The sequence below is a fragment of the Lissotriton helveticus genome, chromosome 2_1 (genome assembly GCF_964261635.1).
Source record: "Lissotriton helveticus chromosome 2_1, aLisHel1.1, whole genome shotgun sequence".
Classification (NCBI taxonomy): domain Eukaryota; kingdom Metazoa; phylum Chordata; class Amphibia; order Caudata; family Salamandridae; genus Lissotriton; species Lissotriton helveticus.
In genome coordinates this window covers 416478609-416506332 of record NC_136059.1, presented here as the reverse complement: position 1 = coordinate 416506332, position 27724 = coordinate 416478609, and the positions used below count along the sequence as shown (strand labels likewise).

Sequence of the window (27724 nt, the reverse complement as noted above, 5' to 3'; positions counted from 1 at the left end):
CCCAATGTTATCCTATGGAGGATAGGGGGCCTTCGGTTGGTGGCTGCTAGTAGGCAGCCCCACACAGCTGTGGGAGTTGAGCTCCTGGTCACTTACACAGGGCAAGTGGGGAAGTAGGGTAGGACAGATGCTGCAGTTCCAGCGGTACCTCTGCGGCTGGGTGCAGTGTGCTTTTGGGCCGACGGGCGCCCAATGTATTTCAATGGGAAAGCTGGATGTTGAACAAAGGCTGCAGACTCGGGTACAGAGATTCTTCAGGTGCGACCACCACTTCGAGAGGTAAGTTGGAAAGCCATAGGTTTGGTAGCCACCCAGGAGTTGGGCACAGGGGGCCATGGGGGTGCCGGGTGCAGGGGTGTCTGGAAATCCTACCCTCAGCTGGTCGCGGTTGGAGGGATCCCTGGTTGTGAGGCTGCAGGCGTAGTCAGGAGCATCAAAGAGGGTCCTTGGGCAATGGATTCCAGGTCACAATCGCCGGGGGGGACGTCCTCGTGGTCTTTGTTCACTCAGGAACAGGCCAGGCTCGGCGGGTGCAGAGTGTGCTGGATTTGCGGTTCCTGGCTGGCACCAGGGGTTGTTGCTGTTTGAGCAGAACCACTACTCGTGGGAGTCCCAGTCTTTAGATGAGCAAGGCAGTCTGGTCCTCCAGGGTTTTCAAGGTTGCTGACCACTGGAGACACCGGGGTTTAGCAGGAGCAGGTTCAAGGATCAACAGTCCAGTAGGGCTGGGGCCAAGTCAGCTGGTGTCATCCTCTTGTTAGCAGCTGCATGGCAGGTCTTCTTTCTTTTTTTGTTCTTCTTCTTGTTTCGAAATCGGGATCTGAGGAAGGAATGTACAGGGTGCCCCTAAATACAAAATTTAAGGGCGTTACAGGTAGGGCAAGGGCAGGGACCAATGGGTCCCTGTCCTGGGGGAGTACACCCCCTATCCTGCCACTCTCCAGTGGGAGGGGGGCAGGAGCCTAGCTCTGATTGGGGTAGGGCTCCCCATTCTCAAAATGTCGAGAGCCCGGAGCTGTGCTTTACCTCACCCCCCCACCTGAGGGGTGGGGTTGGCAGAGGCTGGCACACCCCCTTTCCCTTTGTTTTTCCCGCCTGTCTTCCTGCCAGAGTGGGGGTCAGAACTGGTGGGGTCCAGTTGTTGAGTACAGCAAGTGGCCTGTAGAAGCTCAAAAAAGGCGCCATGCATTTGAAGTTCCCCCTGCCCATCCTGGGGGAGGAGACCTAGCACCTCGTCCCAGGATGTGCATTGTTGCAGGCCCAGGAGAGCGGATGGCTCTCTACTCAGGGGTCCAGCAACATGTCTGCTGTGTGGCAGCCTAGGCAGCCACTCAGTCAGGACGCTAGTTGTGGGTTAGTTTCAGGGGGCTACTCTAAGTTGCCCTCTGTAGTGGATTGTACATTAAATCCCACACTGGGTTCAGTGTGGGTTTAATGTGCTGAAAAGTTTGATACCAAATTTCTCAGTCTTCAGTGTAGCCATCATGATGCTGAGGAGCTTGTGATGATGACCTTCCAGCACCATTTTCTCTTAAGTGGCAGCATTGCACTTACAGTGCTCATGAATGGACCTGGGTGCGGTAGGGGTACAGGGCTCATGCACCTGTACCCTCACCACTGGCATAGGGCACCGAGCTAGAGGGGTGACTAAGGTATGGCAGGGCAGTGTTTTGAGGGCATGGCACACAGGTGTGCCATGTCGACTCTTTGTTTTGTTCTGCCCCCAGACTGCAAAGGCAGTGTGTGTGTGTCAGGACACAGGGCCTCTAAGGGTGGCATAATAAGTGCTGCAACCCTTACGGCCTTCTCAGGTCACAGTGCCCTGGGTACCTAAGGTACCATTTACCAGGGGGTGACGTGGCCAGAGATGCCAATTGGGTTTAGGCTTTAGTACAGTTTTTAGAGAAGGAATACAGGCCCTGTGTACCTGACTGGGAGGGACCCAGGGCACACTGAGGAAAAGTGCATCAGTCGTCAGGCAAAAAGTGGGGGCTTACTGCAACAGAAACCCACTCTCCTACCCACTAGAGTTGTTTAAATGACATGACCCTGTGCCCTGCAGTGCGTTTGTTGCTGTGGTTAACCCCTTTGGGTCTGTACCCATGGAGGCAGACTCTAACTGCATCTTCAGTTTTCAGCTCAATGCTGTTTCCTCTGCCACCGACCATGCCCAGTTCCCTCCCATCTTCTCAAAGAATGCCCTACTGGCCAATGCTCCATCCATCTACCAAATGCAGCGCCTCCGATCAGCCTATACTTACAGCGGATCGAGCCCCTGCACCCTTTGTGTCCATCTGGACGTGGAGAGGCTAAGTAAGTAAGGGTGACTTTACTGTTGGGCCTCACAGCTCGGACCTCCTCCTTCTTTCTCCCTTTCACTGAACTGCTGCTCTACAAACACACACTAATCTCAATGGCTCCCCTACTGCTGATCGATGCACCATCTGTCTGCCAGCGCCCCTCCCCCCCGTGACGGGCCCTATGAGCCTATATGAATACAGCGTTGGGTCAAAAGTGCCCCTCTCTGCCATCCCTGCTGCTTGGTGTGCTTCCCTATTGCATCGAATTACACTGTGATCACTTGAAAAGCAGTTACTTACTCACTTTCCGAGGTGAGAGTAGCGCAGCAATTAGGTAGGGCCCGCCTCCTGGCCACAACGACTCCCGTGGCAAACTTCATCCGTTCGGGCATGATTCAAAGTGACTCTCAGCAACAAGAGAGTTCCATCGGCTGCCGCTGTAATGTAATGTATTGTAATGTAATTTTATTTTTGTAAAGCGCAACTTACACTCCACGGACCATCTTGGCGCTGACCGTTTGTGCCTAGGAGGTGTATGGCCAGGGAACTAGTCGTATGCCAGTGTGACAGAATGGCGTTTCTAGGGAATTGGTTTAGATCAGGGACAAACATGCTGAGTCAGTAAGTTTAAAAATCCATGTTTTTAGGGCCTTTCTAAAAAGGTTCTCTATCGGAATCTGGCGTAGTTGAAGTGGTAGTTTATTCCAGGCCCTAGCGCCCAGTACTCCAAGGGTTTTTCCTCCTTTCGTAGCTAGTCTAAATTTGGGAATGATCAGCAAGTTAAGGTTGGAGGATCTGAGTGAGCGGGAGGGCACATATCTTCCAAACCTTTTTGACAGGTAGGTGGGGCCCAGCTCGTAGTAGGCTCTAAAGGTGGTTACCAAGATTTTGAATAGTATCCTTTTGTGAATGGGCAGCCAGTGTAAGGTCTTGAGAGCTGCTGATGCAGACGACTTCCTCGGCCATCTGAGCACAAGGCGGGCGGTGGCATTCTGGACCATCTTAAGTCTATGCAGTACTGCTTTGCTGGAGCCTGCATAAAGACTATTACAGTAGTCCAGGCGAGATGTAATTAGAGCCACCGCCACTGTCTATCTCGCTGTCAGCGGGAGAAGGTCGAAGAATCTTCTGAGGCCTTTGATTATGTTAAAGCAGGACCCTGCCACAGCACCCGCTTGTTGCCTAAATGACAAGGCCTCGTCGAACCTAATCCCGAGATTGCGGGCCGTAGTGATGGTGTTGGGGGGACTTCTGCATCTTGTGGCCACCATGATTTGGGGAAAAAAAGGTTTTGTTGACCGAATGGTAGGATTTCGGTCTTGCCCGAATTACATTTAAGGTGGTGTTTCCTCATCCAGTCGAATGTTGCAGCCAGACAATCTCTCAGATTTTCCTCTGCCTTGGTTGTGTTGCTATCTAACACAAGGATGAGCTGAGTATCATCAGCGTAAGATATAGTGCTGATGTGGAACGAGGTGATGAGTTCTATCAGGGGGGTCATACAGGTTAAATAGTACTGGGCTTAAGCTAGAGCCCTGAGGTACTCCTGTTTTTAGTGCTTTCTCCTCTGAGTGGTATTTCCCTAGTACCGTAACTTGTTTCCTGTGGCTAAGAAAGTTTTTTAGCCATTCAAGAACAACTCCTGATATTCCTGATTCTGCTAGGCGGCCATTAATACGGAGTGTGAGACCGTATTAAAGGCCGCCGATAGATCAAGCAGTACCAGGACAGCCTTTTTTCCTTGGTCCATAGCTGTCTTCAGGGTTTCTACCGTATGTAGTAATGCTGACTCCGTGGAGTGTTTAGCCCTGAAACCCGCCTGGTTAGGATGCAGGATATCATTTTCCTCCAAATATCTGGTTAGCTGCTTGTTCACTGCTGCTTCCGTGAGTTTAAAGAGAATTGGGAGCAGTGAAATAGGACGGAGGTTTGAAAGTGTGGTGGGGTCTGCTAGGGGTTTCTTCTGCAGAGGTTTAACAGCGACCAATTTCCATTCCGATGGAATGGCAGCGGTAGCCAGGGAAGAATTTATGATAGCATTTATGCTCGGATTTACTGTGTCCACCAGAGCATGTAACAGTAAAGGGGGGCAGGGATCAAATGGGGAACCGGATTTGCTGGATAGAATAGCCTGACGGGTTTCTTCCAGACCAACATGGGTGAATATGTTAAACTGGGTCTTACCATTGAGAGGTGTTAAGGTTTCTGCGAGGGGGGGGTGAAGGTGGGTCTGGGAAATCCTTGGTGAGGTCAGATATTTTCTGTTCGAAGTAGTTGGCGATTGAATTACATAGTGGAAGCGAAGGAGGGATCTCCTGTCTAAGAATCCTAGGATTCATGAAGTCATCGACTATTTTGAAGATTTCTTTTTGTTTCTTTCTGTCCGCGGTCAGCTCTGGGCGGTCGCGGGTATCTGCATTTTCATTTATTTCAAAATTTACCACGGAGTTGAGTTCTGCCTGCCATTGCTAATGCAGCCTCCCTCCCACAACCACCCGCTCGCAACAGCGCCCTCACTGATGTCAACTATCAGGAATGTCGCGCGGGTAATGTTACATTTTTGCTCTGCAGCTAGCCAGTCCCCAAGCCTGCCAGAAGCAGCGTTGTGCATGGCGCACTGCTGCTAAATTCAACGCTACTTTCAGCCCGCATAGATTATTGGTTCTTGACAACTGAGGCGGCACTATTCATTTGTGCGTGACTTTCCATCTCAGTGCGGTGATGCGGATCACCACACTGAAATGCGTTAGTCTGACGCCTGTTGCGTGATACTTGGCAGGGCTGAGTGACCCGTAATTCAGACAACACAACAGTAGCGCATTTTAATTTTAGTTTTCCAGAGCATGGAAAAATTCGAAGGGAAATTATTATCTCTCCTACTGAAAAACAAACAAATGACCCCCCTTTTGGAGGAGAAATGTGTATCTTGATAGAGGGTTCGGGTCACAAAGTAAAGAAAATGAGTGAACATAAACCGACAGGTTTATAAACTCTCACCTCAGAAGTTCACAAATTTCAGGTTTCAAATCTGTAACCCTGCCCCAGTTGCTGCTTTCCACACAGAACTCTGGAAATGTGAATTCCCTTTTCACTTGCAAGCATATAGCCACAAATAAGCTTACTAACATTCTTACCCTTTCTATCTGTATGGTGACAATATTTTCCTGTGGAGAAATCCTTTCCTATACATGTAAGTCTATTTTTCAGGGTATTCCTCAACCCCCCCCCCTTTTCCCAGAAAAATGTTTCACCCCTATCTTTACCAGGATCAAATCTCTGACTGTTTATAGGGTAGTAAAAGGCCAACAGCGCTTTGTGAAAACTCAATTACCACTTACTTTCCACAGGAGTAGGTTTTCTATACAGAAACCTATTGTGTGAGTAATTCAATTTATGAACGTACAACCAACATTTCTGAATTTGAAAAGTAGGGTTTTTACTTTTGTAAATAAATACATTTGTGCATGCAAGGTAGATTTAGTACAATAGCTTCAAGAATGAGTACTCACAGATTTTCTCCTAACATTTCTTTCTTTTTGGGGATTTACGAAAACCCATAGAACTGTGCACAGAAATCCGTACAAGTAGGAGATTCACATGTATATTTCTCCAGTAAAAGTAGGAGATTCACATGTATATTTCTCCTGTCCTGCATTCCTCCTGCGCCTTACCATTTGATTTTCTGCAAATAGGTGCTAATGAGTGAGCTGTGTTATTTGTTAATTTTTCTATTAATTTCTGCACTTCTTTACTGGACCATAATGATTGGTGATGACCTGATTATGTCATTTTGGTTTATCCCGTTTTTCTAGTTTATCAAGGCATCCTTTGTCTGTTGCGATTCTGTCTTTTTTTGATTTTTAGTCTGGTCCACGTATTTCTGTTTCTTTCAAAACTCTGAAACCAATTCCATTCAGTAGAAATAACTATCTAGTCCAGTACTTGTATAATGAGCACACAGAGGACTGAGCCTACTTGTGTGAATGAATGGAGGACCTTTGCTGGAGGATTTAGTTACAGGCCCAATAGTACGAAGTCACAATAGTTCATGCTTGACACTTCACTAAACAGGGTGGACCAGGCTGCCTTGTTTCATGTGAGTGAGCTAATTTTTTTTCCTTTCATTAGTAAAGCTCCTTATTTGCATTCTTTGTTCAGCTTGCAGTTTCTTTTGACTGCCTGCACTCAGGCGTAGATTTCTAGCATTTTGTAAAGTAATATACCCTACATAGTGAGAATACATATTCCAGATTAAAATAAGTATTTTTCTCTGTGTGTTCTATGCACAATGGGCCCATTCACTAACCCATTTAGGAGTATTTAGGGCAGCACTTAAGGAGTAATGCTTCAGATACTTATAAATGGCTTTCTGAATTGTCCCCAAAATGTCGAATTCCCAATTAGTAAAAGCTAGCAGAGGGCAAAGTTCTTTCTATTTGTACTAATTGCATATTGTTAGAAATTGGGTTCCTGGTTGACTGGGGTGGATTAATTTTCTCGGACCTATTCTGAGCCCAATTTTGTGTTAGTTGCATTATTGCCAGTGGTAGATGCATATTTACCTCTACTGATAATCAACTTTCCAACAGTTTGACTGTCTAGAGGGAAAAAAGCCCAGTTGTCACCCTCCCAGATGTGTATTGTAGACAGGCTGCAGGTACACAGCGTTAAGAGCAGGAAAATGCCAACTTTCTAAAAGTGGCAATTTAAAAATTGTAAAGATAAATCCGACTTTACCTTTTAAAGAGGATTTAACATAACAATTCCAAAGTTATAATAAACATGATAGACCTACTTCTTCTCAATTAGGAATTACAGTTTATTAAAAATAATAAGCAATCCCCAATTTTAGCCTATGAGAGTGGTAGGCCTCACAGTAGTTACAATCAAATTAGAGAGTGTTTCACTACCTAGACATGCAAAACTTAAAAGTACATGCCTTTTACTTACACAGCACCCTGCCCTATGGGTTACAAAGGGTCTACCTTAGGGGAGACTTATATGTAGTAAAATGGGAGTTTAAGACTTCACAAGAGGTTTTGAATACCACGTCGACATGGCAGTGTTAACTGTACACACAGGCTTTGCAATGGCAGGCCTGAGACATGTTTAAAGGATTATTTAAGTGTGTGGCACAATCAGTGCTACAGGCCCACTGGTAGCATTTAATTTACAACAACTCGTAAGTCACTCGACAAGGGACTTACAAGTTGTTGTAAAGTCCCCTGCCTTTTTGCTGCTAGATGTTGTGGTAATTGATCTGCAAGTGTGCAGGGTCCTGCTAACAAGGCCCAGCACCAGTGCTCTTTCCCTTAAGCTGTAAATGTGAATTGGGACACCCAATTGAGAAGTACCTTTACACCCATGTAAGGCCCTAGTATATGCTATCGGTGGTACCCAGATCTTTTGACTGAGGGAGAATGTTTGCATTGTCAGCCATCCATCATTTGTTTGCTGTAACACTTTTTGCCCTAAGTGGGATGGGTATGCCCTGGCTTGGGTCCCTTGCTCACTATGCCACTTTATTGAAGCTAGCCTGGCTGAAGAAGGGTGACATACCCTGAAACCTGTCCCAGGATGCTTGTTTCCGGTCCAGGGAGGACCTGGCTTTGCAGTTCGGTCTGGACTGTTCCCATGAGGCACAGGGTCAAGATTGATTGGCATGTGGCTGGGTCTAACCTGGGGTGGCATGGTGAGCAAAAGTACAATGGATGTAACCCAGATCTTTTGACTCGCTGAGAATGTTTGCATTGTCAGCATTCTGTCCATTTGTTTGCTGTAACACTTCATCTTAAGTGGGATGGGTATGCCCAAAAGTGGGTCCCTTGCTCACTGTGCCACTGGATTCAAGCTAGCCTGGCTGAAGAAGGGTGACATACCCTAAAACCGGTCCCAGGATGTTTGTTTTCAGTCCAGGGAGGACCTGGCTTGGCAGTTCGGTCTGGACTGTTCCCATGAGGCACAGGGTCAAGACTGATTTGCATATGGCTGGGTCTAAACTAGGGTGGCATGGTGAGCAAAAGAACAATGGATTTAACCCCGATCTTTTGACTGGGGGAGAATATTTGCATTGTCAGCATTCTGTCCATCATTTGTTTGCTGTAAAATTAGTGGTACCCATAGCAGTGGTACCTACAGCAGGACTGTAAAAGGGTGACCTGAGTAAAACCGAAGTCTTTAGGTCTGCCATGTCAGCCATGCACAACGCGCTTGCTGCTCAAGTTCGACCCTGCACACCATGTGTGACAATCACTTCACTGCATGTAGGCAGTCCTCTTATAGCCCAGGAGGCAGGGTGTATTGTATTATATGTGTGGGAATTTATATGTCAAAATGTATTGCCCTGTGGTAGCATTCTAAATGCAATTCTACTGCAAGTGAACCGTGATCCATCGGATAATATGGGCTAGCATATGGGCAATACCAATATGACCAGCTCCCTGATGGCCTGGCTGATTTCTTTCATGTCTGGTGTTAAACACAATGCTTTTTAACCCCCCACACGATGGTGGTGTCGAGGTTTAACAAGCATGTATGTAGGCGGCACTTTAGACAGTGTCTGCCAAATTAACCCAGTGTTCTCAATCCTCGGCAGGTTTTTTCTAAGGTTTGCCGCCAAGATAGAAGTCTGACCTTATGCTGGTGGGTGTGTCCCACTCCCAGAGGCCACAGGCAAATACCTTGTGAGCAGGAGTTGACACCTTTGTTCACAGAGGATGTCTAGTGATCAGACCGGTGCCGCTGTGAGCTTCAATGGCTTCACTGGTGCCACTGGACAAAGGATCTAGTCCCCCCCCGCTCAAGGACTCAGCCGCCCCCTGCCCAAGGCACTGTTTTTTGCAGGCAGATGGGAAATTAGCTATGGAGAAGGCGTCCACATTCACTAGGCTAACCAATCAATCAAAGACATTTATAGAGCGCACTACTTACCCGTAGGGTCTCAAGGCGCTGGGGGGGGGGGGGGTGCCGCTACTGCTCTAACAGCCAGGTCTTGAGCTTCTTCCTGAAGGAGAGGTGGTCTTGGGTCAGGCGTAGGTCGGCCGGGAGGGAGTTCCATGTCTTGGCGGCCAGGTAGGAGAAGGACCTTCCTCCTGTAGTGGCTCTACGGATGCGTGGGACGGCGGCGAGGGCGTGGCTGGCAGATCGGAGGTGGCGTTTGGGAGCGTAGAAGTTGATGCGGTTGTTGAGGTAGCTCGGGCCTTGATCGTGGAGAGCTTTGTGAGCGTGGGTAAGGAGGCGGAAGGTGATTCTCTTGTTGACCGGGAGCCAGTGCAGGTCTCCTAGGTGTCCGGAGATGTGGCTGTGTCGTGGGACGTCGAGGATGAGTCTGGCTAAGGCGTTCTGGATGCGCTGGAGTCTCTTCTGGGTCTTGGCGGTGGTTCCGGCGTAGAGTGCGTTGCCGTAGTCCTGTCGGCTGGTGACGAGGGCCTGGGTGACGGTCTTCCTGGTCTCCGTGGGGATCCACCAGAAGATCTTCCGAAGCATGCGCAAGATGTTGAAGCACGACGAGGAGACGGTGTTGACTTGCCTGGTCATGGAGAGGGAGGAGTCCAGGATGAAGCCCAGGTTGCGTGCGTGGTTCGTCGGTTTGGGTGCGGTGCCCAGGGCGGGGGGCCACCAGGAGTCGTCCCAGGCGGAGGGCGAGGAGCCCAGGATGAGGACCTCCGTCTTATGAGTTCAGCTTCAGGCGGCTCGTCGTCATCCACTCGGCTACCTCTTTCATCCCTTCGTGCAGGTTGGCTCTGGCGGTGGCAGGGTCGTTGGTCAGGGAGAGGATCAGCTGGGTGTCGTCGGCGTAGGAGATTATGTTGAGGTTGTGTTGGCGTGCGATGGCCGCGAGGGGGCTCATGTAGACGTTGAAGAGAGTAGGGCTCAGCGAGGATCCTTGAGGGACGCCGCAGATGACTTCGGTGGCCTCAGACTTGTACGGTGGTAGGCGGACTCTCTGTGTTCTTCCGTCGAGGAAGGAGACGATCCATTCCAGTGCCTTCTCCTGGATTCCGACGTTGCTGAGGCGTTGCACAAGGGTGCGGTGGCAGACCGTGTCGAAAGCCGCGGAGAGGTCTAGGAGGATGAGGGCCGCTGTTTCTCCGTTGTCCATCAGAGCTCGGATGTCGTCGGTGGCGGCGATGAGGGCGGTCTCGGTGCTGTGGTTGGCACGGAATCCGGACTGCGATGGGTCGAGGGATCCATTCGTCTCGAGGAAGGCGGCCAGCTGTTTGTTGACGGTCTTCTCGATGACTTTGGCTGGGAACGGGAGTAGAGAGATGGGGCGGTAATTCTTGAGTTCGGTGGGGTCTGCTGTAGGTTTCTTGAGTAGAGCGCTGAGTTCGGCGTGCTTCCAGCTCTCGGGGAAGGTGGCGGTGTTGAATGAGGAGTTGATGATGTCCCGCAGGTGGGGTGCGATGACAGCGTCGGCTTTGTTGAAGACGTGGTGAGGGCAGGGGTCGGTCGGAGATCCGGAGTGGACGGAGTTCATCATGTGGACGGTGTCTTCGGTGTTGACCGGGGTCCAGGCGCGGAGGGTGGAGGTGGGTGGCGTTGCTGTGGTCGTGGCGTGCGTCGGTTGAGTGCTGAAGCTGTTGTGTATGTCCGCGATCTTGTTGTGGAAGTAGGAGGCGAGGGAGTTGCAGAGGTCTTGTGATGGGGTGATGTCGTTGTTTCCGGCGTTGGGTTTGGAGAGCTCTTTCACGATGTTGAGGAGTTCCTTGCAGTTGTGTGCGTTGTTGTCCAGTCGGTTCTTGAAAGCCGTTTTCTTGGCTGTGCGGATCAGTTGGTGGTGTTTCCGGGTGGCGAGCTTGAGGGTGGTCCTGTTCGGCGTGGGTTCCTTTCTCCAGGCTTTCTCGAGGGCTCGGCAGTTCTTCTTGGAGCTCTTGAGATCGTCGGTGAACCATGGGGCCTTCTTGCTGCCGGGTCTGCTGGGCGGGATCCTCAGAGGGGCGAGTTCGTCCGCGCAGTTGCTGATCCACTTCGTGAGGTTGTCGGTGGCCTGGCTGGGGTCCGCTGATCTGGCCGGAGGGTGCTGGCTCAGGGAAGCGGCGAGCTGGTCGGCTGTGATCTTGTTCCAGCTTCTCCGGGCAATCTCTACGGTGTAGCAGCTGAGGCGTACAGTCGAGGATGGTAACGTCCATCTTAAATTTAGGTTAGAGCTCAGGTTTTGAATAGTTTTAGTGACATATACCCATAGGATGTCGTCGCTACTGGGGTGGATTAGCCGCAGGACTAGATGCCTATTTGCTACTAGTCCTCACACCCACTGAAACCCCCTAGATGCAGGATTTAAGGGGCACCCCACAGCCACGGCCGGCAGTAGGTGTAACTGCAGGGCGGTGACGTGGGGAGGGGCGGAGCAGGGTGGGGGGCTTTAACAGGTAAGTAAACATATAAATAAATACAACTAATTTCGTTGCGCGCACTGCATCGCATTTAGTGATGCAGTGCACACAACAACATTTGTTTTATTTATATGTTTACTTACCTGTTAAAGTCCGTAATCCATACATTACTACCCCCCACCCTGCCCCGCCCCCTCCCCACATCACCGCCCTGCAGTTACACCTACTACCGGCCGTGGCTGGCACCCCAGGCACCAGAACCTTAGATTTGACATGATAACAAGAAAAGACCCATTTCCACAAAAAGGCAGGACTCGATGGAGAGGCGCTAAGCTCTGCACCTGTGGCAGCCAGCCTGTACCCACCGGATTTTGACTCGACCAAGGCAACAGGCCAGTTCCAAAAGGAAGGTGAACCCCTCTGCAAACTCCAGACTACAAAAGATCTCCATTGGGCTAGAGGAACTAGTCCCTTGCAGTTGGCAGGCACAAGCCGCTAAGTCCACAAACTTTAAGTCCTCTTCCCTAAGCCATCCGGCATGGTGGTTCAAAGTCCTTGGACAGGTGGCTTCTGGAACTGTAGTTCAGACTCTCCTCAAGGCTCCACATTCTAAAACATTACTTTGTCCTCTGGAGGAAGATTTCCTCAACCAGCAGTGCTTAAAGGTCCCAAAATGTTTGTGGTCAGTCTCACTACAACTTGCTTAAATCAACGCCTTTAGAGAAGTGATTCACCTGCACAAATGATTAACCACCCCCGTGGCTCCATTGTAAAGATCTTGCATTTGTTTTTACCCTCTCTTGGCACGCTTGCCAGATTCTCTGGCTATGGATCCTGTTCAACTCCATGGATGACCAAGAGCACCTCTGTACCCGAGTCCCCCGAGCCAGGTAGATCGGATCTGCCTGGAGACTCATGGTCCAGGGAAAGCTCCTTGCTTAAGTTTCAAAGGGTTTTACTCATTTCTCCCAGGAAGTACTTTTTTGTTTATGTAACCATTTCCAACACCGTAAGCCTAATTGACAGCTCATTTTGACAGCAAAGTGCACCTCTGCATCCTGCTCCCCTGAGCCATGTACAATTGTGCTAGCTGTTGCAAATTGGTCTAGGGACTCACAAGACCTTAACTCCAAGTGGGTTCTGTTGAACTCACTCTCTAAGTAACCGATTGCATATATGTGTTTTTCCCATTGAACGCAAAGTGAATTGCACAGTACTTTCTGTGGTGTGCCACTTACTGCCGGCAGTTGCCACATTTTGTCCTATTTCTGCAATGTGTACTCACCTCATTGATTCCGGGCTGAAGAGTCTTTTTCTGTCCAAGCACAGCCAGTGCCACCTGGAGGCAGTCGAGGAAAACCACACTGATGTCAGTAATAAAAAGAGAACAGAAACTCAGTTTGTGAATACATTTTGCTTTGCCATTTACTGCAAAACCTAAGCCCCAATTTAGCTGTGGGAGTAGAGGGGTTGGAGAAAGTGGGGGTGGAGAATATTTTATGCAACATCAGAAAGAAGAAATGAGTATGCAGAGTGTTACTCCTCTCTCAATCTTTTTAACACCCCCTTGGGAACCAACATTAAAGTGGAACAAATGGAAAAAATCTTTCACAATTTTTCCATAGCTTGTGGGCTCAACTGGGGTATAGAGAGGAAGATAGCACTGCTACAACATTGTTTAGGAGCAGACGGGCTAGACATACTAGACCATCTACTGAATCTGAGTGCTGATGAATCCAGGGGGTTAATTGAAAGTGAAATAAGAATAAATAATTTAGATAATCATTTCCTTCCTAGGATCAGTACAATCATGGAGCGTTACCATTTTGGGAAGCGCTCGCGAAAGGATGTAGAAACAGTAGAGGAATTTGTGTCTGAGTTGCATAAATTGGCAGCCTCATGTAAGTTTGAAGCAACAAATGACGAACGCATCAGGGACCAATTTTTGCTTAATTGAAAAATTGAAAGGATACAGTCGGAACTTTGGCTAAAATATCATCCTCCCTTGGGCGATATGTTGATTGTGGTAAAACAAGTAGAGTACATGATGAGACGTGTGAAAAAAATTAGGCATGACACCGATGGTAAGGAACATGTACTTTTAGTTGGGGTGAAAAAAATGAGGTACAAATTATTAATGGTGCTCCTATAACACGGGACAGGAAGAGTGTTGGCGCTGTCAAGGGGCAATACTACATACGTGAGAGGGTTGGCCACATGGCAAGCAGAAAGGAATGCCCAGTGATGAAAGCTGTATGTAATAAGTATGGGAGGAAAGGACATTGTATGGCATGCTGCAGAAGTAGCTGTGGTAACAAGAAACCTGAGAAATAAGGTGTGTCTGAGGTGTGCAAAGAAATTGAACTGCTGATGACTGATGGAGGGTCTAGTAACCCCCAAAGATTTGGTAAGGGTAGAAGACCTCTAGTTTGATTCATGCTTTAGACTAATAATAATTTCGGAGTAGGTATTTAATAAATTGTTCAAGAAACAATGAGGCTACACAAAATGGATATGCATCCAGAAGGATATATACCAGGCCAGCTTCTCACACCATGCGTCCTGAAAAGGAGGTTGATTTTATTAGAAACTGTTACTGCAGTCCTTGAACTGTTTTGGCTGAGACACTGGTTCTCACTAGATTTTACTGCTAGCAATTACACTGTGTCTTCATCGTTTGAAGAAGTCAAACAAGAATTACTACTTTTCCACTTGGCATCTTGCTTTACTGCTGAGCCTGTGGCTGTGCAGGTATATTTTACTTGTTTGCATCACCTTAATTGCACATCATGGCTCTGGTGACCTGAACACTGTTTCACCTTGAGACACCTTTACATTAGGTACAATATGCACAATTGCCATGCACGGTCAAGGACAGTACTAGTTAACAAGACCACTAACTGCTTGGTGATATTGTTGCACATCATCTGTTCAGTTCCACAAGTTTTTCTAGTGAAATTCCTGTATCTGCGCCACTATCAACTCCAGGATCCCATGTACTGTTTTTGCTTAAGGAACATTATCTCAACAATTAAGAAATTCCTCTGACTCCTTATCCACAGTAATTTAATTTGATTACTTCTCTGCTCCTCCTTGTAATAGAGAACTATCTATTTATGCCTTAATGAGGTCTTCCAGGAATTTTGTCAACAATATGTAGGTGTGAACCCTGGACCTAATTTAGAAGACCGGTTATGGCTGCAGTTACACCATATTTATATTGTCGAAACATAAGGCTGTTTGCTTTGTGGGAACTCCTTCATCGCTGCTGCTAACCCGCCAATGTGCAGAGGTTACTCCAACAACAAGCACTGGCAATTCCAGTAGGTGTGGCTTATAATTAAAGTGCCTCTTCTGTCACTGATGGTTTGGGCACTCAGAATGTCATTATGCATGTACTCTGTCACTGACCTTTGCACTCATGCATCCACTCATCCATCTACTGACTCTTTCTTGCATTCTCCCACTAACACAGCCACAATAAAGCACACAGAGATGAACAACTTAAGCAAGATATATTAAAAGAACAAAAGTTGAATAAAGAAAACATGCTGTCTCTGACACATGGCAGGCTAGCGATAGCAAATACAATTCAACATAGAAATGGGTGGCCGTCTTATAGTGGTATAGTGCATACTATATCATTATTAAACACTTTTAGTATTGCTGCCACATTTAGAACCAACTTGCTGACCATTTTGGTATGATACTCTATGGACAATACCATTCCATGATGTATGCTCTAAAAAGTGAAAATAAAAAGAGGAGGAAAGAAATGAAACGTGATGTATAAACGGAGATCATGGGCAACTGAATGAATTGCCACATTCCAGGCTCTAAAACATACTCCTTTTCATGCAGATATGCACAGGTGTTCGGGCAAATGTGGTCACAGGGCAAGAGAATGTCTAAAGTGGGATGACACAGTGCCCCATGTTGTGTGCTAAGATGGATAGAAGCAGAGTGTAAAGGACATTCATACAGTGGCAGAAGAGACCTGAACCAAAGACCCTGTATATAAGTATATGTATACACGCGCGCACACACATACAGGTATGAATTTGTGTATATTTTTCATGATATTTTATTATAAATTACGAGATCCTGGCAGACAGCTAAGCCTATAAGGCCTTCCAAAGAAATTCTAGTGAGAATTATTGCAGTGTAAATCTTCTACCCCTAGGGTGTGTAAAGGAGGTAATCAACACCATAACCCTTGCCTGTAAAAAATAAGTTGTGGGATTTAATTTAATAAAATACCTGTGTGTAGGCTTTAAAGCAATGCAAAAACAATCACCCTTATAGGCATACTGTCTTTAGCACGTGCTTCATAAAAATAAATCAGATCTACTGCCTTTGTTGTAACTTTTACAATAAACAGAGTAGATCTATGTTCTCTGCAATAACTTCTCCCAAATGGATCAATCAGGTTTATAGCCTTTATCATTGATTTGTTACCATAGCCACCTCATGCCTACAGTATTGAGTATAAGCTTTCCCACAAGGCAACTGTTTGGTCTACTGTAATAAAATGACAAATATGTACGCAATTACATTTTTCAAAACAGTATAGAGGGCCCAGTAAGGATTATCTTTGTTACGAAGATCTGAACAAATGCCTAGACCCAGCCTACTGCAGTAATCTTTAAGATTCCGTGCAGCAAAATACTTGCTTACAGGCTTTGCGTGGTGTAATAACAATTCACCTACTGCCAGTGTTTCTTACAATCAGTAATTCAGGTCTAATGGCTATATCATAATTTTTTTATTAATACATCTTTCTATCAGCCTTATTTGAGCTGTCTGTTTCCTCAGCATTCCGCCCGGCTCCCCCATAACTTATGGAACTTTCTCACCCATCTGTGGGCTTTGTACACAGTTTCTTCTGTGTTGGAACATGCATGCATTCCCCTGTGCCCATCACATCTCCTGCATCCTCATGCTATGTGTCTCTTGCCACCAGTAGTCCGACTCTTAAGAAGATCTGTGAGCTCCCTGGCCCCTCCCAACTACCCATTATTCCGAATAGAGACATTTTAGGGCCAGCTATCACTGGTTGTCACAGTAACTGCCCTTATACATGATGGATCTTTAGCCAATAGTATGCAATCCTGGTGCATTCCCTAACTATGTGAAACAAAGAGTCATATGTGTGTTGGCACTTTGTACAACTGGGGTTGGGATCTTTGACCATCTGCCACAAACTTTGTCATATTTCTCATAACAAATCAAACATATAGATTATGACATATGTTTTCCCAATGAGCTGATAAGGCATATAGCGTTTGCCATTGGCTTGATATCATAACCAGCACAGGCCTACTGAAATGTGCATAAGCCGGCTACCATCGTGCATACAATTACAAAGATGTACACAATAACTGTTGGCAAAACAACTAAAACGCTCTTAAAAAGGCATCATCCCAGTGAAAATCGTTTGCCCGCAGGGTTTGTCTGAGTGGGTGACCAACACCAAAACCCTTGCATACTGCAGTAATCTGTGATTCCATTTGACAAAATACCTGTCTACAGCCTCTAACACAGTGTGGCAAAAATCCACTGTTGGGAACCTACTGGTTTAATCAATTCTTTTCACAATAAATAAGTCAGGCCTTCTGCCTTTGCCATTACACTTCATAATAGACAGATCAAACCTTTGGCATTGACCATAAGTTTTCCCTGTGAACCACGAAAGCTGTTAGCCTTCATCATTGTTATCTTACAATATCCAACTCAGGCCAACTGTTTTGAATGTAAGCTTTCCCACAACGTGAGCATCAGCTACACAGTCTTATAATTACAAATGTATAGAAAGTTACAGTTGGCAAAGCAAAATGCAATTTCTCCAGTGAAGACCTTATAAGAATAATAAAAATAAAAATATTCTATCCCGATGGTTTGTCAGCTAGGATAACCATTACCAAAACCCTTTCCTATTACGGGATTCTGTGAGATTCCATGTAGTAAAATACCGCTCAACAGGTGTTAATACAGAGCAATGACAATCCACTCTTAAATGCCCAATGATGTAAACATATACTTTCCACAACAAATTTATTAGGCCTGCTGCTGTTTTTATTGTACCTTTCATATAAAAGTATCTAGACCTGCATCTTGATCATTGGCTTGCCACCATAACCAGCTCGTTCCTGCTGTATTGAACATAAGCTTTACCACGAGTCAAAAAGTTCAAAGCAAATGCTCTTTTTTTTCATTGGAAGCACACAATTTATGCCCAATCAAATTATGTACTCAATGGGACCAACATGTGGCAAAACATTAGTCCCTTTCTCAGTAGTACTTCTGAAAGATCATTTTCATCTGATCCCATAAGGTTCAACATACAGATTTGCGGTCATGCCAGACGTAAAATAGAGGTTCAGCCTCTTATCCTAAAGTGATTGATCTGCCACCGTTTTTGATGGAGGTTATTCAGTAAAAATCTGCCATTCAGCTGGTGGCAGACATTAAGTTAATGATAAATACTCTTGTTATGCTTGAACACACCCATAATGTTAGGGAGACTAGAAATTGGGTATGGATACTGTTATTCAACCTTTTGGGACACATTGTCATTGCCTTTTGTTGCTGACGTATGTTGAGAGAAGTAGTGGACTTTGCTCATCATGTGGAGCATTTCTTTCCCTATCTGCCTTCTCCTTGGGCAGATTCAGCCAACTTGCTGAAATACCCTCAACTGACTTGAATCTGGTAGACTTTCTTCCACTGCTTTGGTGGCTTATTGAAATCCTACAAATTCGCAGGTGAGATCTACCACCCAAACTCTTTCTTTATGAGCTTATCTAATTTCAAACAGAGTGCATTGCAAATCAAATTTGTGTAGAGTAAGAATATTACAGAGGCATATTCCTAGAATATACTTGGAAACACATATGCATTCCAACAATAAACAGGTCTGACCTTTGGCATCTGGAATAACTTTTTCCAAATAAACCAATCAGGTTTATAGCCTTTATCATTTGTTTGTCACCGTAACCACCTCAGATCTACTGTATTGAGTATACACCTTCCATCAAGGCAATCATTCGGTCTACTGGTATAAAATGACAAATATGTACACAATTGCAGTTTGGAAAACAATACAGAATCCCTCCTTAGAGGGCAAAAAAGGATTATCCTAGTTCAGAGCTGCTATCTTTTAAAATAAAAATAAATAATATATCTTTATTTTCTGAACAAATTAGGAAATATAAACAGGCAAAATAGTGCCACATGCGTGTGGCAAAGATTTAACACTTTATGAAAAATTCCTACTAACCAATATAATAACATAATGCGTACACAGCAGCGCAGCCGTTAGCAACTCAACCCCAACTCCAGCTCCTTTTTAGGGCGAGGACCTAAAGGCTGGGCTTGCGCAGTCTCCGGTCGGAGATTTAATGTCTTTGAGTACGGGGCTTGAACCCGCCTCTCTCCTCCATTGGCTGGCTTCCTAAACGGAGGCCAGCCATTGGAGGAGAAGGGAGTCACTCCAATAAAGCCCTGTCTCTTTCAGATTCGGGGGCGTGTTTTTGGCGTTCTTTCGCCGTGTGACTTCACCCGTCACTCAGAACGCCAAAATACGCCCCCAAAAAAATCAGAGCTCTGCGGCCGCCATTTTCCTGTTCCTTAAGATGAGGTAGGCCGCTGCTGTCCTCATTCCCCTCCGTGTCTGTTTTGTGCTGTTCGCCTCGCTGCTGCTCCTAACGCGCTGTTTCTAGCTGCGGAGACGCTGACTTGCTGGCGTTCCCTGCCTCTGCGGGTCCTGCGCGCTGTGCACGCAGTTTGACAGGTAGGCTGCCTTTGCCCCGTGCTCCATTTCGAGCAGCTGCTGTAGTAATGTCTCCACACGCGCTGCATTGGGTGTTGTTTTTTTTTAGCCCGCAGGTGGATTGGCTGTAGCTGTGGCCGCTAGCATACCTCTGGCCTGATGCCACTACACCTGCTGCACTGTAGGTGGCTACGCCCCTACTCTGAAACTATCCTTGCTCACAAACACCCGCCGTGCCATCCCTGGAGCTTGGCTCCTCCATCCGTTCCGCACGATGGTCTCTTCCCAGCTCTCCTCCCGGTCTCTCCTTCTGCTCCCGTCTGTCACCTCTCTCCCTCTCCCTCTCAGGGCTGCCCTGTCCCTCGTGCAGCCTGCACCCACCCGTCCCCCTTTTGGTCGCCTCTTCCGTCCAGCTTGCAGTTTCCCTCTCTCTGCAGACTCCCACCTCCCTACTCCCTTTCGCTCTCACTCGTCCATAGCTCCCTGCTCCGGCAAGCTCCCTCTCGGCGCTTCTCGTCCTGTGCGCCCCTCTGCCCTGTAACCTCCCACCTCCCTACACTCTCACTCCTAGCTCCCTCCAACCAGTGTCCTCCTCCCTCAGCTCTCCTGTCCCCAGCAGTCTCTCTCAGATCTACCACTCCTCTCCAACCTGCAGCTTACCACTCGCTCCCAGATCTCCGCCCTCTCTCTCTCTCTCTCTCTCTCTCTCTCTCTCTCTCTCTCTCTCTCTCTGCCTTCCGTCTCCCCTCCCGTCCCCTGCAGTCTCCGTCGCCGGCTTCCAGTCCCCTCTTCCCCGCAGCGCCCCCCCGCGCTCCCTGCCAGCCGGATGGTTTTCTCCGGGGCCGGAGGAGGCTGGCCCGGCATGCTCCAGGGATGATGCTGGGCTCCGGGCAGGCTCCGGACAGCAGCAGGTTCCCGCTGCATCACCTGGTCTGGAGGAACCGACCCCTGGAGCTGGAGAAGGAGCTCAGCGCGCGGCAGGTGGGTGAGCGTGGGGGGAGGGCGGGGCACGGCCACAAGGCATGGGGGTGGTGGTGGGTGGGGGTGGAATACTTGGGAGGGTGAGTGAAAGCAAATCTGGAGAGGGTGAGGGTGTGGGGGTAAAGGGATCAGAGGGTATAAGGAAAACTAGGGTGAGGCGTGGTGTGGCGAGTACAGGTGTAAACGGCATAGAATGTGAAGGCATGGGCAGGAGGGGGGGGCAGAGCCTGGAGAATAAAGTCAAGGGGTGAATACGATGACTGTGCTTCCGTGCCCATGGGTGGCGGTGAGGACATGGGCATCAAAGGCACGAACTGGGTGAGGCAGAGGCTGCAGCGGTTCCAAAGACATGTCTTGGTGCACATCTGGGCTGGGAACACACCTCCCTACACTCTCACTCCTAGCTCCCTCCAACCAGTGTCCTCCTCCCTCAGCTCTCCTGTCCCCAGCAGTCTCTCTCAGATCTACCACTCCTCTCCAACCTGCAGCTTACCACTCGCTCCCAGATCTCCGCCCTCTCTCTCTCTCTCTCTCTCTCTCTCTCTCTCTCTCTCTCTCTCTGCCTTCCGTCTCCCCTCCCGTCCCCTGCAGTCTCCGTCGCCGGCTTCCAGTCCCCTCTTCCCCGCAGCGCCCCCCCGCGCTCCCTGCCAGCCGGATGGTTTTCTCCGGGGCCGGAGGAGGCTGGCCCGGCATGCTCCAGGGATGATGCTGGGCTCCGGGCAGGCTCCGGACAGCAGCAGGTTCCCGCTGCATCACCTGGTCTGGAGGAACCGACCCCTGGAGCTGGAGAAGGAGCTCAGCGCGCGGCAGGTGGGTGAGCGTGGGGGGAGGGCGGGGCACGGCCACAAGGCATGGGGGTGGTGGTGGGTGGGGGTGGAATACTTGGGAGGGTGAGTGAAAGCAAATCTGGAGAGGGTGAGGGTGTGGGGGTAAAGGGATCAGAGGGTATAAGGAAAACTAGGGTGAGGCGTGGTGTGGCGAGTACAGGTGTAAACGGCATAGAATGTGAAGGCATGGGCAGGAGGGGGGGGCAGAGCCTGGAGAATAAAGTCAAGGGGTGAATACGATGACTGTGCTTCCGTGCCCATGGGTGGCGGTGAGGACATGGGCATCAAAGGCACGAACTGGGTGAGGCAGAGGCTGCAGCGGTTCCAAAGACATGTCTTGGTGCACATCTGGGCTGGGAACACAGGGAGCTGGATAGTCACACAGAGCAGAGTGACTGGTGTTAGAGCTATTCAGGACTAGGTTTCCTGGGGCTGAATGTCTGCTGTGGACTGGGCTAGATGAGAGACTGGCTTCCCCGGGTGGGTGTGTCCGGCTAGATGAGAGACTGGGTTCCCTGATGGGCGGGTGTCTGCTGAAGATCTGGCCAGATGAGAGAATATTCCCTGGTAGCTGTGTGTCTGCTGTAGGTGTGCCAAGATGAAAGACTAGGTTCAGAGGCTGTTTTCTGTAGGTCTGCCTAGAAGAGAGGTTAGATTCACTGTGTTTGCTGTAGATTTGGCTAGAGAGACTAGATTCACGGGTGGGTGTGTTTGCTGTAGATGTGCCTAGATGAAAGACTAGGTTCAGGGGATGTCTTCTGTAGGTCTGGCTAGATGAAAGACTAGGTTCACGGTTGGGTGTCTGCTGTAGCTCTGGCTAGATGAGAGAGTGGGTTCACGGATGGGTGGGGGTCTGCTGTAGAAATAGTCCATATGAGAAGCGGGGCACAAAGTGAGAAGCGTGGAAGGGATTTGCTGGTGTGCACAATGATCTGCGTGCTGCTGCCTGGCAGGGTGTCGGCCTAGAGCTGGGGTGTCTGAGACACTGTGCACAGCGGGCTGGGGGTGCGGTGCCTGCCGTGGAGCTGGCCTGTCTGAGCGGCTGAGACCAGTCCCAGTTGCGGTGCTGGAGGTCCGGTTCCGTCTGGCATGGGCACGGATGCATGGGCGTAGAGAGAGCCCTTCGGAGCGCACGTGCGCAGGGGGCGTAGATCCGCACGGTACTAAGGACCGGCCACGCATCTAAGTTTATTTACTTATTTATGCATTTTATATAGCGATAACTTTACCCAAAGGCGTCAGAGCGCTTCACAATAGAACCAAGTACTTTACATGAGCAGAATGTTACAAATGTACATATTAAAGAAGCAAACAAGATACAAGAGGTATAATATAGCAATAGATGGCACTCACTCAGAATCACAAAAAACACACTAGGATGACACTTGTAATTTGGGATGGGATTTGGTGTATAAAGCTCTCTGAGGGCCTGGCTGCTGAGCTGTGGTGTGTGGATGTAGACCGTGGAGCGGCTCATACGTGTGCGGCTCGGTGCCTCTGGTGGGTTTGTGCTGGTGTGACACTGGCGGGAATGATGGCTCGGTGCAAAGCAGGGGTGCGCGGGTGTCGGGTGATGCCTGCTTTGTGTCCGAGGCTGTGTGCATCTTGAGGGGGTACTTGCCTGGTACAGAGTTGGTCAGAGGGCCTGGGTGTGCAGCAGCAGTCTGTGGAGTGACTCACAGAGACGGGCAGTGTGTGGTGCTGTGTGCAGACGTGTGTGTCCATGTGCAGCTGGCCTCTGTGAGGCCCTCCGCAAACAGCCAGAGTGATCGACCAGCGCAGCCCTCCTCCGTGCGGCAGGGTGTGTGCACCGCTGGTGTGTGTGGGAGGGGTGAGGTTTAGAGGTGCTCTGCATAGCTCAGGGAGTGGGTGTCAGATTCAGGCTTCTTTGTTTGGACTCTTATATCCCACTTAGATCCGGCGTGTGGCTGAGGCAGAGCGTGCAGTGTTGGGACCCGGTGCACACCTGCTGCAGGTGGGCAACAGGCTGCCTGGCACGCTGGTGCACAGCTGGGATGGATGGAAGGGTGGGGGTCTGACATAGAACAGTCTGACACGCTGGATGAACTGCTGGAGTGAGTGGGTGTCTCGTGTACAGCAGGCTGTATGACTCACAGCTGATCCTGGTGTGTGTGTCCCCCCCGTGTAGAGCCAGCGAGAAGCTGGGTCCACAGCTGGGGTCGTGTGTCTAGCATAGAGCAGTTTGAAACAGAAGCCGGATGAACAGCTGGGATGGGTGGGTCTCTAGTGTAGAACAGTTCGAAGAAGAGGTTGGGTGCACACCTTGGGTGGGTGGGTGACACACAGGCTGCAGAGCTGACCTGGGGTGGGTGTGTGTCTGGTGTACAGCAGGCTGTATGACACACAGTGTGAGTCTGGTGTAGAGCCAGTGACATGCCGGGTCCACAGCTGGGGTCGTGTGGAGGGTGTGTCTAGCCTAGAACAGTTTGACAGAGAGGTTGGGTGCACACCTAGGGTGGGTGGGTGTCTGGCGTAGAGCGGGTTGTAAGAAAGGTTGGGTGCACAGTTAGGGTGGATGTCTAGTGTGGAACAGTTTGAAGGAGAGGTTGGGTGCAAACTAACGGTGGTTGGGTGTCTGGTGTAGAGCAGTCTTGTTTGACAGGTGTCTGGTGTAGAGCAAGATGGGTGCACAGCTGGCGTGGGTGTCTGGTGTAGTGCTGCCTGTATGAGAGGCTGGGTGCACAGCTGGCGTGTATGTGGGTGTCTGGTGTAGTGCTGCCTGCGGCGAGGGGGCTGCTCCCTCGTTGGCATGTGGGGACAGCCGGGTGCTGGTTGGTTGCAGGGCGGGTCTCTTGTGAGTACCTCAGCGCTACATAGCGGGACCCCAACGCCAGAGGGTGCAAGACTGTACCTGCCTCACATACGTCTGTAAAACAGTGTCTTTTGTCACAATAAACTGACTAAAATGTGTTTTGAAAACGAAAAGTTGTTAATTGCAATCAGTGATGTAACACTAAACGATGGGACCCCTGCAGAATGTGATGAGGGGCCCCTGAGTCTCATTTGTCTCAAAACTATTAATTGACTTTGGGCTAAAAGGGGCACACTTGAAGTGTTTTGGGGTGGGGGCAGGGGTGGAAGGATGGGGCCTCCTTACACCACAGGAGCCAGCGAACTATGAAATTGCGAGAAAAGTTCAAACAGTAACAACAAACATATGCTTTTTAGGTCGAGGACCGAAGGCTGCGCTTGCGCAGTCTCCGGGAGGAGATTTATTGGCAGTGTAAATGACAATGCCATTTATTTATGATTTACAAAAAAAAAATGAGCTATGCCAATAGCTCTACCTTTAATAATGCTGAGACCATTGCATTGTAAATGCTTGTTTAAGCTATCTGTTTCCTCAGCATTTCGCCAGGCCCCTCATACATTATGAAACTTTCTCAGCCATCTTTGGGCTTTGGATACAGTTTCTTCTGCTCATCTGATAAATCAAAAATCAATCGAGAAGAGACACCGTTGAGACAAATCCCTGGGATTTAAAGGCCTTAGAATGTGTAATACTATGAACCAAAAGCAGAGATGCCCAGCCTCAGGAACTGAAGCTGATGAACTCTGGACCTTTTTATTAACCATACAATCAGACTCAGAGCCTGCTCTCTTTCTGTGCTTTACTCATATCTTTTGTAACTACATCCAGTGTTCTCAAGTAGCCAAATGACTATCTGTAGTGCTTTACAATCCTCTTCTTAAATAAGCACTTTTGTAACTCAGAATACGAAACCTAAAGTGGCGGATCGTATGACTTTCCATGGTCTGCAACTATAAAGTGTCTTTTTGAATTTCAAGTAAAGAATGCCAGTCACCTGAATACAGGTCTCCTAGAACTATGTACCCTCTAAAGGCTGTCATCAATACTACTGTTCTCAGATACTTTGTTGTGGGCAAAAACTCTGCTTCATGAGACACTGTTGAAGATATTTATCTGATCTTAAAGTTTCTATTTCACTATTGGGTATGCTGCTAGGACTAATCTTGGTTTCCAAAATCAACTGAGAAAATGAAGTTTACAAGCAATATAAATTATATAGAGGCAACATCTACAGCCATAATATGTACATTCTTGTGGCCATAAGAGCCCACAGATGTTCTGGTTGCAGCAGCCTCCCAACGCTTTTATGGAGCAGCCAACGTCGGAGTCAAGGGAGTGTCAACAAGTTGCTTACATTTTTACGGTCATGTACTTCCAGTGGTCTTTCAGTTAAATGCACTTCACACATTTTCAGCACCCTGCTTCTGTGAAAATATTCTTTGTAGATACCTGCAGGCGATCACATGGGCCTGCATTTTACTCAGCTCTCCGTGTCATTTCTCCTTTCTCTCTACTGGAACAGAGTCCATTTCTGGTATGTGTGAAGGACAGTAATGACTGTGTGAAGAAGGGCATGTTGAAGATGCCACCTTAGACAATTTGCCAATTTTAACAAAGAGCAGAAAAAAAATACCATGTTATCTCGTGTCTAATCCTTAACTGGAGTGTAACGAATACTCCAATATGACAGTCTAGACAACTCCAGAGGCCATCTTAGTGCAGGGGACATCTTGTTTGGGTTTTTGATGAGTGTAAATAGCATGGCCATTTTGCTGTAGTGATTTTAGTTTGTGGTCATATCGCTAGGAAGTGCTCGTACCATGTAGTTTTCTATGTTGTAACGGTTTCATTTCATCTGCAAGTAAATGAGGCACATGGGCCCAATTCACCCTTTTACGTGGCAGATATTAAATTTGCCAGTGTGACAGAGGCATCGCCTTTAATACCTTTAGAATTTGGAGTTTCCCTTCTCCTGTAGGGATTTCCATTACGTCCCCACAATCACTAATCAAAGACACACACTGAAACCATGCCCACCACTCTTCTAAGCACAGGAGCTTAGTATAGCTTTATAGCTGGCTGCCGAGGGGTTTACTGGTTGTTAATGCCCTGAACCCAAGTTATAGGCCCTCACCACAGGCGTATGATGAGGGCCTTTAACAACTGGTAAAGGGCTATAAGGATATTAGAAAATTCCCCCCCTTGAGGGTAGAATGTCCTACATTAAAAAGGGAGAAACCTGAAGACAATCAATGGAATGTTGGAGCTCTGAGCTTATACCAGCCATTATAATCCTGGAGCTACTCCATTATATTCAATGGAGCGCTCAACATTCCTATGATCTAATATAGCCCACCGTAGCGGACTATACTGGCCATTAAAGGCCCGCTCCAACGTGAAAAGCACAAGCTGAAGGCGAGGGCCTTTAACAAGGGAGCAGGCATTTAATGGCCGGTATAGCCCAGCTACAGCATACTATAATGCTATTAGAACATTCTGCCACTAGAATGCTCCAACAAAATAAAACAAAGACCGCAGTGAGCCCCAGGGGGTTTAAATCCCCTGCAGTTAGACTAGTTCAGTACTTTACATAAATGTTGAACTGCCTCAAATGGCATCACATTTTAATATTTCAGGTGTGTGTGAGGCAAAAACTTTACACAACACCTTTAAACCAGCAATATTCAAACTACAAAACAAGGCTGGAAATGGGGCAGATTGTATCTTGGTGCCTTACACAATTAGTGTTTTAGTAATTTCTGCCAAGGGCTTTCTGTAAACTCAACTTAATATATGGTTTTCCAACAATAAACTAGTCTACAGATAATTACACGTACATGTCAGCAGTTTGCTTAATTCGAGGTTGCGCTCCTAAGATTCACTTATTATTACAGTTCTTCAGTTGCTCACAGAGATGATCTTTGTATAATATCTACTTGAGAGCTCTTTTCCTAAACTGGGTAAAGTTCATTACTGAGCAGGAAACCTTTTATGAGTGTCATAACCGTCCATTTTAAAATTGCACATGAACTGGAAAGCTGCTCTAGGCGACATGACAAAATCACATCAGAGCATGAGGTGATCACATGATATATCCAGTTACGTTCCACCAATGAGCATGAGTCCTAAATCTGTTCAAATTTGCTAAGGTGAATTTGCAAAGGCTGTGAGGAGAAAAATTCTGCACCCTCAGCAGTGATGTACTTAACGTTAAACCATTTCCAGTTACTTCATCCCCATCATTATGTAAATCACATGAGTGCATATAGGCTGGCCATGGTCTACTTGACCCTTGCAAAACAGTTCCATTCCTTGGGTGTCATGCAAGGGGAGTCAGGAGTCCTTGAGTGAGTCCTCTTCTTCCAGACGAAGATAGAAGTGTTCTTTCAGCAGGACCTTTGTCTTCAGGTGAAGTCTTCCAGGTCCAGGAATTTTCTGAGGGGGTAGTGGTTGAGGTACCATTTCTATCCTATGCACTAACCACTGAATGGAGAATTTTTACCACCCAATCCTATTTCCTCACAATCCTCCAGTCCCACTTCTGCAGCACATTCTTTTACTCTTAGTATAAATGGTCAATGAAGCCGCTTTTTCAAGAAGGCAGAACCCAGTTGCCACCAGGCACATCTGTCTTTAGCTCCTTCGACACAGCATAATTTCGAGATTTCTTCCTGACA

The 27724-nt window shown here is 48.0% G+C and overlaps 1 protein-coding gene across 2 annotated transcripts in view; it reads left to right on the top strand.

The window, feature by feature from the left end:
- The window catches only part of EMB (embigin), a 133523-nt gene that overhangs the window by 16570 nt on the left and 89229 nt on the right, over window positions 1-27724 (top strand). The window contains exon 1 of one of the 2 annotated variants that reach the window (XM_078675051.1): window positions 15497-15688. The exons of the other annotated variant lie outside the window; for it this stretch is intronic. Within the exon in view, the coding sequence (XP_078531177.1) occupies window positions 15661-15688 (28 nt within the window). The 5' untranslated portion in view covers window positions 15497-15660. Of the gene's footprint in view, window positions 1-15496; window positions 15689-27724 lie in introns of those variants that run through there. 2 annotated transcript variants of the gene reach the window in all.